At 38.5% G+C, this 12,312-nt stretch overlaps 1 protein-coding gene across 4 annotated transcripts in view; it reads right to left on the minus strand.

Moving 5' to 3' along the window:
* TC2N (tandem C2 domains, nuclear) overlaps positions 1–12,312 on the minus strand; it is a 44,475-nt gene that overhangs the window by 25,156 nt on the left and 7,007 nt on the right. For all 4 annotated transcript variants that reach the window (XM_072761154.1, XM_072761152.1, XM_025985583.2 and 1 more), the window contains 2 exons: positions 5,650–5,772; positions 4,154–4,387 (listed from right to left, as the gene is read on the minus strand). In XM_072761154.1, the coding sequence (XP_072617255.1) occupies positions 4,154–4,387; positions 5,650–5,716 (301 nt within the window). In that variant the 5' untranslated portion in view covers positions 5,717–5,772. The remainder of the gene's footprint in view (positions 1–4,153; positions 4,388–5,649; positions 5,773–12,312) is intronic.

Here is a 12,312-nt window from a genome sequence, read left to right on the forward strand (position 1 = left end):
ACATTTACTTTACGTCTCTCAAAAGCTCTACTTAAAATTTCAGTGTTTATTCAAAATACATTCTCTTCATGGATAGATAGGTAGATGTGTGACAAAGCAAACACAGAAAGATGTTAATGATAGAATCTTACAAAGTAGTAAGTGATGGTTATAATCAGACCCCTCACTAAGCAAGCAATAAAACAAAACAATTTCAGATACTTGACACATAATTTCAGCCATCACTGACAATGGCCTGCCCTATCTCCCTCTCAAAATGTCCTTGTCAGCCCATCACTCACAGGCATATACATATACAGCATGCACATGTCTGACTTCTAGAATTAGATGCCCAGAACACTTTCTTGAGTCTAATAAAGTAATTTTTCTCTCCCATAGGATCAAAATCAGATGGCTTTGCCACATCTTCCCTGAGCCTATAATTTAACCAATTTCCTCATTCATTGCAAATCATTCAAATCAAAAAGCAATCTGTTGGGGATCCCTGGGTGGCTCAGCGGTTTAGCACTTGCCTTTGGCCCAGGGCATAATCCTGGAGTCCTGGGATAATATCCCTCACTGGGCTCCCTGCATGAAGCCTGCTTCTCCCTCTGCCTCTCTCTCTCTCTATGTCTCTCATGAATAAATAAATAAAATCTTAAAAAAAAAAGCAATCTGTTTTCTAGTGATTTAATGAAAACGAAAAGACAAAAGAAGGCCTATCCTATATTGCCAGGTATTTCTTATTTTCTGATTATGAAAATAATATATTAGATACTCAGTGTTTAAGAATACAGAATTCAGTAAAAAATTATGGTACATCTATTGATTTAATACTATGGGGCCATTAAAAAGCAATGAATATGAAAACGTGTTCACAATGTGTGATATGAATAAAACAGATTACAAAACTGTTTATGTGGTTTAATCCCAATGCTGTCACAAGTACAAGAGAAAGACCAGGATATCCTGTGGCCAAGAGTCTTTAAACACTATTTTTGAGAGACACTGCTGACATATGCAAGACAAAGTGGTGGGCCAAGCACAGGGTTCCTCTTTCCTTGAAGAAAGAGGAAGGAAGGAAGGAAGGAAGGAAGGAAGGAAGGAAGGAAGGAAGGAAGGAAGGGAGGGAGGGAGGGAGGAAAGATAGATTAATTGATCATCCCACTAAACTCAAGTCTCCTATAGATAACAAAAGTACACTGTAGACCAAAAACAAAATGAACAAAACCCTGAAGGTACCAGAGAGTTATGAAAAGTGGTACATATCCAGGACAGCATTGACCCTTGGAAGAAAGGGAATGGACACCCGTTTTTAATGACTATTAGCCTAAACAAAAGCCACAGTTGATGCAGCACAGGACGGATAAAGCGCCAATAGAAAACCCACACTCTTTCTGGCCAGAGTTCCAAGCGCCAAATTCTGTGAATAAAGTCTGCTCAAATATCTGTTCTGATCCTGGAGCCACACATATGCAGGACAGATCCAACTAAGGATGAAAAAAAACAAGCTGAGATAAGAGCTGTCACCAAGGACACAGAATTTACAGCATAGCCCAACCAAGTTCATTTCCTTGATAAAAGAAAGGAAAAAGAAAAACAAATAAACAAAAACCCTTCTCTTCTCAAAGCAATGTAACAGATTTTAAAGTGTCCACAACACAACATCCAACACTGTGAAACATGAAAAGTGACCTATCCTCCAAAAAAAAAAAAAAAAAAGACAAATCACAGAATCCAAACCTAAGTGACTCAGATGTTAGAATTAGCAGATAAAGATGCTAATGCCCAAAGATATAAAAGCAAAAAGGCTCACAATAATGAAAAGAAGAAAATGAAATCACAGCAAAGAACAAGAACCTACAAAAAAAGAACCAAATATAAATTCAACAACTGAAAAATACAAGGTCTAAAATAAAAATTCACTGGATGGGCTTAACAGCTGCAGGGAGATGACAGAGGGAAGAGACGGTGAACTTGAAAATCAATAATATCCAATCTTTAGAAAAGAGAAGGGAGAAAACATTGAACAACAGAAAAGAAGTCTGAGAGGCATGTAAAACAATATAAAATGGTCTAACATGTGTCTAATTGGAATCCTAGAATGAGAAGGGAGAAAGGGTAGGGCAGAAAAAAATACTTGGAAAAATATTCTAGATTTTGATCAGAGTTTGGATTACACTGTACATGCATTTATCCAAACTCAACAAATACAAGCTTAAAACTGAGGCAGTTTGTTGCATATAAGGCTTATGCCAAAAGAATAAAAATATAAGCAGATACTAAACTCTGGTAAATGACACAGATGCTTAAGTATTTAGAAGGAAGTGTATTAATGTCTGCAATTTACCATGAAATGTGTTTTCCACCCATCCCCCACCTGACTCAAAAAGGGTTAATAACAGAGGAATAGAGAGCTAGATATGTGATTAAGCACAGTAAAATATTAATGATAGATTCCATGTGGTGGATATACAGATATTCACTGTCATATTCTTTTTTCCCTCTTTTTAAAAATTTGAATTCAATTAGCCTACATATAATACATCATTAATTTCAGATGTAGTGTTGAATAATTCATCAGTTGTGTATAACACCCAGTGCTCATCACATCATGTGCCCTCCTTAATGCCCGTCACCCAGTTACTCCACCCTTCCATCCCCTCCCCTCCAGCAACCCTCAGTGTGTTTCCTAGAGCTTAGAATCTCATGTTTTATCTCCCTCCCTGATGACTCCCCTTCACCTTTCCCTCCCTTCCCCTATGATCCTCTGCACTGTTTCTTATACTCCATATATGAGGGAAACCATGTAATAATCGATCGACTTACTTCACTCAGCATAGTACCCTCCAATTCCATCCATGTCAGTGTAAATAGTAAATATTCTTTCTGATGGCTGAAGTACTATCGCACTGTGTATATAGACCGCATGTTCTCTATTCATCATCTGTTGATGGACATTGTGGCTCCTCCCACAGTTTGGCTATTGTGGACGTTGCTGCTATGACACTGGGGTGCGGGGGTCCCTTCATATCATTGCATTTGTATCTTCAGGGTAGATACCTCATAGTGCAATTGCTGAGGCATAGGGGAGCTGTATTTTCAACTTCCTGAGGAACCTTCACCGTTACATTCTTTCAACTTCCCTGTGCCTTTGAAATTTTTCACAAGAAAAATTTTGGGGGGGGAACCTTGAAACAGTGTTTCTTTCTTTTTTTTTTTTTTAAGATTTATTTATTTATTCATTCAGAGAGAGAGAGAGGCAGAGACACAGGCAGAGGGAGAAGCAGGCCCCATGCAGGGAGCCCGACGCGGGACTCGATCCCGGGTCTCCAGGACCACACCCCAGGCTGCAGGTGGCACTAAACCGCTGCGCCACCGGGGCTGCCCTGTAACAGTGTTTCAATGGACGAAAGCAAATTGTTTTTAAAATACAAGAATTATATGCTGCTTCTTCTTATCATCATTACTCCATTGACCTCTAATGACATCAGCCAAAATTTACCCAATGAATCCATCCCATTCAAGTGGCTATTTAGACTAGGAAGTTATATATACAATGAAATATTATTCAGCCATCAAAAATAATAAATCTTACCATTTGCAACAACGTTGATGAAACTATTATGCTAGGTGAAATAAGTCAGTCAGAGAAAGACAAATATCATAGATTTCACTCATATGTGGGATTTAAGAAACAAAACAGAGGATCATAGGGGAAGGAAGGGAAAAATAAGATGAAATCAGAGAGGGAGACAAACCATAGGAGACTCAACTCTAAGAAACACACTGAGGGTCGTTGGAAGGGAGGTGGATGGGGCAGGTAAGTGGATGAAGGAGGGCACATAATGGGATGAGCACTGGGTGTTGTGTACAACTGATGAATCACTAAACTCTACCTCTGAAACTAATAAAACACTGTTAACTGATTTTAAATATTTTTTTAAAAAGGCCACATCTAAACACAAATGTGTTGACTGATCAGATTTCATAATGAGGCCTTTCAAAAATATTATACATTAAGTTCCTCTACAGAAAGAGCAAAACATATAAAATGTAAAATTCATACATAAAAGACTTTTGTATCTTTCAAGGTATAAAAGAGCAAAATCATGGAAACAATAGCATTCAAATGCTACGTGTGTTGATTTTTAAATCCTGTGTCACTGTTTACCTTCTAGCTCTTCCAGATGTGAAGGAGTTCCTTGCGCCCTGGGCTGAACATAGGAGAGCTTAAACCTCGGTACCACAAACGGTACTTCTCTGCCATCAGATGGTAATTTGGAAAGTAAGTAATCCTCAGTACAGCCAACCTGGGGCTTGACGGAGATGGAAGTCAACGGAGGTACACGGACCGTGGTATCTTGACCCGCCGAGACTGCTGCTTTAAAGTCTCTTTCCATGAAAACTGTGTGTAAAAGAAGTAGGAAAAAAAAAATAAAAGAAAAATCACAAATATGAATGTAGACATATTTAATAATCTAAAGTTAGCACGCTTTGGTATGTACTTAATTGTTTGAGAACAAACTGCTGATGCAGAAATTACTACTTGCAGGTCCTATCAAGCACTTGATAGGAATCTGCATTAATTCTGTCCCAGCAATAACAAGTTTATTCTGTAATTAATTCTACAATGCTTTCTTTCAAGAAATCTTTCAAGAAAAGGCCAGTCACTTAAAAATATTGTCAACGAATCAATTCTTGTTGTCAGTACTGGTGGTAAACATCAGTCTCAAATATATAAAAGAATTCTAAAAAGAAGCTAAAGGCCTCCAAGTCTACAAAAACCTTCACCCAATCACAAGATAAAATGTCTTTCTACCCTAATAATAATAGCTGGTCTCCCTGTGCCAGCTTCTGGGACCTCTTCTGTCCCTGTCTCAAATGCTATGTGATTCCTAAGCTGGTGACTTAGGACAGGGATGCAAGGGACACCCAGAGCTCATCTTTATGTACAATATCAAAGTACAAATATTGCTGCATAGGAATTTACCAAACATTTTAATGCAAACAGAAGCCCTCGTACTCAGACATACAAGGGAGCTATACTCTAGATGGAGGAATACAAGGAAAAGCCAGAGAAAAGTAAAGTTCCAGTCATAACTCTGATGAGGTGAGGAGACCCTACGATTGAAAGGGAACTCCCCAGGAGGCTTTCAGAAACGTGGATTCTTGAGGAGATGAAACGTCACTCACCTGTGAAAGGCATGTCTTAGTGCACTAAGACATGTTCATAAACTAGGAATTGTCTTTGTTCAAATGGAAACATTTGCCAGCGTGTATTGCCCCCAACCACATGCAGCACCTCCCTCCCTGCCTCTGCCTGTACCACTTCATCCACGTAAATCCTCAGGTCTAGTGCTCACTTCTCTTACTTCCTTCTTCCCACCCCGCTGCTGACATCCTCTGCAGATTCCCATACCAAGCACCATCCTCTTGTCAGTCGGTGGTGATGTCCCGGGTGTCTGCCTGGTTGAACCTTGAATTTCTCACTCTCCACCCCTGCCTTGCCCCAGGGTACTTTAATACTTACCTAGTGCGCCTCATATTTGTTTCTGTCTCCCCCGTGAAGTTACGGACTATGTCTGACTCATCTTTATATTATGAAATGCCACAGATAAAAAATACATTAAATAAGTGTTTGTTGAAGCCAAAAGAAGCCAAACTCACAATTGTGCTTTTCTGTTTCTCCATAGAAACATCCTCTACAGCAACTCTTTATAAATTCTGCTGCCATCACATCCAATTTCCAATACTCAGCAATTGATACAAACTTCCAATTTTAATATTAATCTGTTGGTAGAATAGAAAAGTTAACATGATCATGTTTAATAGCATTAGGTATCACTAAATTAATTCCATTATCTTTCTAAGATGTAATGAGGAAAACAAAGCAAAAAGGTTTAGAAGATGATGGTTTTTCATCTTACATGTAATTTTATATGACCTAATTAAGCGCCTTACAAGTCATTAAAACAACATGTTCAAAAATCACTAAATGAACAATCCCAACATTAAATTTGAAAAAAAAAAAAAAAAACTCCACCCTGAGTTTTCTTTTTTGCCAGGTATACCCAAATCAATGCCCAAGCAAACTTTGCAAGAAAATATGGCACTCCCAGGACATGTGAGAACAACTTCACTTCCTCCAAGTCAATTCTTTTGGTTATCCAAAAGATGATAGGGGATTATATGGGGCCAATAAACAACTACATACTTTATAAGTTGGTTTAAAGTTTAGAATTGCGCTAATAGAAAAATATATCTTAAACACTGTATTACCCCCCAACACACACACCCACAGACACCAGCTAACTAAACCACTTATAATATAAACTAGAAATAAAGGGAGTTGGGTTTTTTTTTTAATTATTTTTAAGTAATATCTGCCCCCACCATGGGGCTTGAATTTACAACCCCAAGATCGAGAATCACATGTTACACCAACTGAGCCAGTCAAGCACCCTGAGAGTCTGCTGTAAATTTATCAGGCACATAAAATTGTGTAAGGACTTCATGTCCAGTTGCTCGTCTTGGCCTCAGTGACACAATTCTAAATGCACTCTCTTCACTTGTGCATTCTTAAACTCTACATTTTTCACAGGAAATTTCAAATGTATACAAAAGATAAAACGGGTATAAGAATATCCCTATCACCCAGACTAAACCGTTATCAATTCACAGCAAATCTTAATCCATCTCTGCCTCCCCACTTCTGTGGCTGAGATCTCTAAGTAACAAATCTTCTGACTTTACTTCCTTTGTGTGGGTGCACCGAAACGGCACCGTCAAGCAAATCAACCAGGGTGAGGTGGTGGCGGGCGCCTGCGTGGCTCAGCTGGTTAAACATCTGCCTTCAGCTCAGGTCACGATCCAGGGTCCTGGGGTTAACCCCCACGTACATTTTTCTCCCTCTTCTCCCTGTCAGTGCTCTCTCTCACTGCTATCTCTGTCGTTGTGTCTGTCTCTCTCAAATAAATAAATCAAATCTTAAAAAAATTTTTTTGAAAAGAAGGCCCCATAAGTTTTTACTTCCCCAAAGTGGGAGCTCAGATGGTGAGAGAGCTACCTGCTAACCCCTATAGGTGGCTTGTTCCTCCCCATTCAGCAGGTCACAATCTGCATATTCTCAATGTAATACAGTAGCTTCAACTTCCAAACACAGCCACCAAGAAGGTATTCGTCAAAATGCTGGACTTTGGCCCATCTGATGGGAAAGAAATGGTATCTTGTGTTGTTGTAATGTGCATCTCTTTTACTATGGGGTGGGCACCTTTTCATATAAGGTTAATCTGTATTAGGCTCTATGAACTCGCTGTTCATTTTCTCTTGCCCATCTCTCTGTAAAGCTATTCATCTTTTTCTGCCTCAGTTTTAGAGGACTTTTATATATTGGAGAGATTAACACATTGTCAGTGATATAAGTGGCAAACATTCTTCCAGTTTGTCATTGTCTTTTTTTTTAAAAGATTTTATTATTTATGAGAGACAGAGACAGAGAGAGAGAGAGGGGGAGAGACATGGGCAGAGGGAAAAGCAGGCTCTGTGCAGGGAGCCCAATGCGGGATGCAATCCCAGGACCCCAGGGTCACGCCCTGAGCCAAAGGCAGATGCTCAACAGCTGAGCCACCCAGGCATTCTTTGTCATTGTCTTTTTATGGTATTTTCTACTGAGAGACAGAATGTGTGGGAATATACAAACATACATATACATATATATGGAACAGATGAGTCTGGGGATGCCAGAGTAAATAAAAGAGTAAATAAAATCTTAAAAAAAAAAAAAAAGAAAGAAAGAAAGCAACAGATGAGTGTGCGGATACATACAGATGTAGTTATACTTAATCTATGTTTCCCCCTTTTGCTTCTGGATTTGGAGTCATCAGAATGTTTTTCCCATATGTAGGTCATAAAAGACTTCACCCACAGTTTCTTCTAATACTTAGTGGTAACAGAGTTACCACCTTCTATACTAACAGCCTGGTGCACAGTACGAGAAGGAGATCCAATCCTGCCTTCCCCAATTGGCTATTCTGGTATCACATACACCATTTATTTAAAATCCCATTATTTTCTCCTACGATTTTAGAATTTGTCTTTATTACAGACTAAACCTCTACATACAATTGGGCTTATTTCTATATTTTCTATTTTCTTCAACTGGTCTGTTTATTCCTGTACCACATTTTTTTTTAAAGATTTTATTCATTTATTCATGAGAGACACACAGAGAGAGGCAGAGACACAGGCAGAGGGAGAAGCAGGCTCCATGCAGGGAGCCCAATGCAGGACTTGATCCCAAGACCCTCTATCCCTCCCCCTGCTCATGCTCTCTCAAATAAATAAATAAAATCTTTTAAAAATTTATACATTTTCAAAATCCCTTTTCAGTCCTAGTTTAAAGGACATATTCCTTGACTACTCGGACCATACTAATTTCTCTCATTTGTAAACATCTAATAAACTTTTTTTAAAAAAAAGAATTTTATATTTTTCTTGACATGTGTGACACTTGTTCTCTCTCCCCTTCTAGGATATAAACTTTTTAGAAAAAATATTATACTCACTTTCTACTTCATACTCAGCACCCTATATGATGCTGGGAATATAGCAGGAACTTAGCAAATATGTAGTTGACAGATAAGGGAACAAAGCAGAACAACGAGCTCATATAAAAACTCTTAAACTCATCAAACCACATTTCTGACCCCAGTCAGCCTGCAAATACTTTACATTCATCATGAAAGGACTGTGGAAGGACTGATTAAAAATGATTTCTACTGGGCAGCCCGGAGGTTCAGCGGTTTGGCGTCGCCTTCGGCCCAGGGTGTGGTCCTGGAGACCCAGGATCGGGTCCCACGTCGGGCTCCCTGCATGGAGCCTGCTTCTCTCCCTCTGCCTGTGTCTGCCTCTCTCTCTCTCTCCTCTCTGTGTATTCTCATGAATAAATAAAGAAAATCTTTTTAAAAAAATGATTTCTACTTCTGGAGACAAGATCCTTAAACTTGATGGCCTTGAGTCATCCAAAATGAACTGGAGACTAAGAGGGAGGAACTCAGCAAAGGAAACATGCTGATGTGAATAAGAATAAAGCAAATACAGTTTGCATGGTCACCTAATAGAGGGCGGAGAGGTGCACACAGAGAGAGCCACAGACATCAGCAGAGGGTCCCACTCCAGTATTCAGCAGAATACGGGTCAGAACATGCATGCAAGCAAATTGCATAAGTCTGGGCAAAGACGGCCAGAAAAGATTATGAAAGCCATACCAATACTCACCAAGGTTGATAATAATGCCTATCCCTACCAACCAAACTGGGGAAACCATACAGTTCACAGGATATTGGATAGGATTCTCAGGAGAGCCTTGCATTCTTGGTGAGGAAAAAATAGCCGTAAACTAAATGCTAGCCACTTCTACCTAACAAATTTAAAAAGCAAGACTCAAAAGGATCAAACTATTTCCAAAAAGACTATGTCCCAAAGCAAAACATTTTTAGAAAAATCTAAATGATATCCAGCACACAAAATAAAATTCACAATATTTGGCATCCAATAAAAAATTACCAAATTTGCAAAAAAAAAAAAATAATGAGAAAAATCAATCAGTTCTAGGTCCCATTCAGAAATGACACAGACAGTTAAGGATATTAAAACAGTTCTGACTGAATCTATATGTTCAAAAAGGTAAGAACTGACATGAAAGATTAAAAAAAGTACCCAACTTCTAAAGACAAAAATTACAATATCTGAGATGGAAAATACACTGGATGGGATTAAAACCAGACTATATATTGCAACAGAAAAGATTAATATACTTGAAGGTATAGCTAAAGAAATTATTCAAAATGAAACAAAGAGCAAAAAAGAATAAAGACAAAATAAAAAGAGCATTTGTGACCCATAGGACAATTGTAAGCAGCCTAACTGAAGTCCATGAAAGACTGGGGAAGGCAGAAAAAATATTTGAAAAAATAAAATTTGACCTCTCAACACACACTAAACATAGGAAGTATGATGAAAACCATGCCAAGACACATCGTAATAACATGGTCCAAAGCCAGTGATAAAGAGGAAACCTCAAAAGCAGCTGAAAAAAAAACCAACTTGTCTTTTATTTTCTTAAATATAACCCATCATAGTTATTTTTAATTTATTTATTTGAGGGGGAGTGGCAGGGGGATAGGGAGAGAAAACCCCAAGCAGACTCCCTGCTGAGGGCGGAGGGATCTCCCGACCCTGAGATCATGACCTGAGGCAAAATCAACAGTCAAAGGCTCAACTAACTGAGCCACTCAGGTGCCTCCATCATAGTTATTTTAATAATCTATGACTGGTAATTCCAATATGTAAGCTTTTGTAAGTTTACTTCTAGGTTTTGTTTCTGCTGATTTTTGCTCGGGTTGTCTTATGTCCTGTGCACTTGGTTTATCTTTGACAAATTATTCAGCGAAACTTTATTGAAACTTTATTTGTAGAACTTCTTTAACCCAAAGATGAAAATATACTCTCAGATAATATTTGCATTTGTTTACCATACCATTTTGTTTATTTATTTTTTTAAAGAACTCACAGCCCTGAGATCAAGACCTGAGCCAAAATCAAGTCAGATGCTTAACTGAGCCACCCAGAAGCCTATTTTAAACTCATACCTTGACAGAGAACCTGATTTAAAAATGGGCAAAGGGGGATCCCTGGGTGGCGCAGCGGTTTGGCGCCTGCCTTTGGCCCAGGGCGCGATCCTGGAGACCCGGGATCGAATCCCACATCGGGCTCCCAGTGCATGGAGCCTGCTTCTCCCTCTGCCTGTGTCTCTGCCTCTCTCTCTCTTTCTCTCTGTATGACTATCATAAAAAAAAAAAAAAAAATGGGCAAAGGATGTGAATAGATATTTCTCCAAAGATAGATCAATGGCCGATGTTTAGGTGCTTAACAACATGAAAAGGTGCTTAACACCATCAGTAGTTATTAGGGAAACGAAAATCAAAACCATAATGAACTACTAATCCACGTACACTTAGGATGGCTATAATCAAAACAATAGACAAAAACAAGTGTTGACAAAGATGTAAAGAATCTGGAACTCCCACAGACTGTTGGTGAGAATAAAAAATGGGGCTGCTGCTCTGGAAAATAGTTCAGCAGTTCCTCAAACACTTAACCACAGAATTGCCATATGACCCAAGAATCCAGTCCCTAGATCTCTTATACCTACAAGAATGAAAAACATATATCCACATAAAAACTTGTACACAAATGTTCATGGCAGCATGAATCATAATAGCCAAAAAGAGGATACAACCCAAATGTCTATCAACTAACAAATGGAAAAACAAAAGCAAAATATGGCATATCCACACCATGGAATTTTATTCAGCCATTAAAAGAAATCAAGTACTGATTTGCATAACAACATGAATAGACCTTGAAAACATTACACTAAGTGAAAAGGGAAAGACACAGAAGACCACATATTGTATCATTTCATTCATGCAAAATGCCCAGAATCAGCAAATCCATAGAAATAGTATGTTTAGTGATTGCCAGGGGTTGGTGAAGACAGGGGAAATGAGGACTGACTGTGAATGGGCACAAGGTTTCTTTCTTAGGGAAATAAAAATGTTCTAGAATTAGAGATGATGGTATTGCATATGTTTGTGAATAAATGAAAAACCACTAAACTTTGAAAAGGGTGGATTTTATGATATATGAATTATATCTAAAGAAAAATAAGATATTTTAAAATTTTCATCTTAAAATGTTTTTGGACCACGGAGGTGATGTGAGCCACCCCCTACCACTGCCCATGGACTGGTGGTTACAACTTCCCAAAGACAGGTTTTCTTTCCCTGTTTTATTTGACATCAAGGTAATTTTCCTTGCAGATCTTTAAAAGAGGTAGAATGAGTTTTCACCCTTGACACCACACACCTTTGGAAATCCCATAATTAAGGGCAGAGTCTCTGGTTAGCTGGCCTTGAATAAGCCTGGGGCTGACTGCTAACTATGCCTCCAGTCCTGCAAATTCATCAAGTTTTTAACCAAATCTAATCAAGCTCCCCCCGTTTAGCAAATGCTCTCAGAGCAAATAAGATTTAAGGGCTCCTTGAGTCTCAGATTTTCAGCTTTCTTTTACATTTTGGCATAGTCATTCCTAAGTACCTTTTTTAAAAAATTAAATACAGTATTCATAGTTATTTGCAGTATGAAGGCTTTTCCAAATATCTTAACTATATTCCCAAAATGAAATCTCTGTATTTATTTTTCAAGTTAAAATGTAACTCTAGTGAGTTAGGACAGGATTTGCTAAAACAAATGACAGTCTGGTATAGT

The sequence above is a fragment of the Vulpes vulpes genome, chromosome 6 (genome assembly GCF_048418805.1).
Source record: "Vulpes vulpes isolate BD-2025 chromosome 6, VulVul3, whole genome shotgun sequence".
Classification (NCBI taxonomy): Eukaryota; Metazoa; Chordata; class Mammalia; order Carnivora; family Canidae; genus Vulpes; species Vulpes vulpes.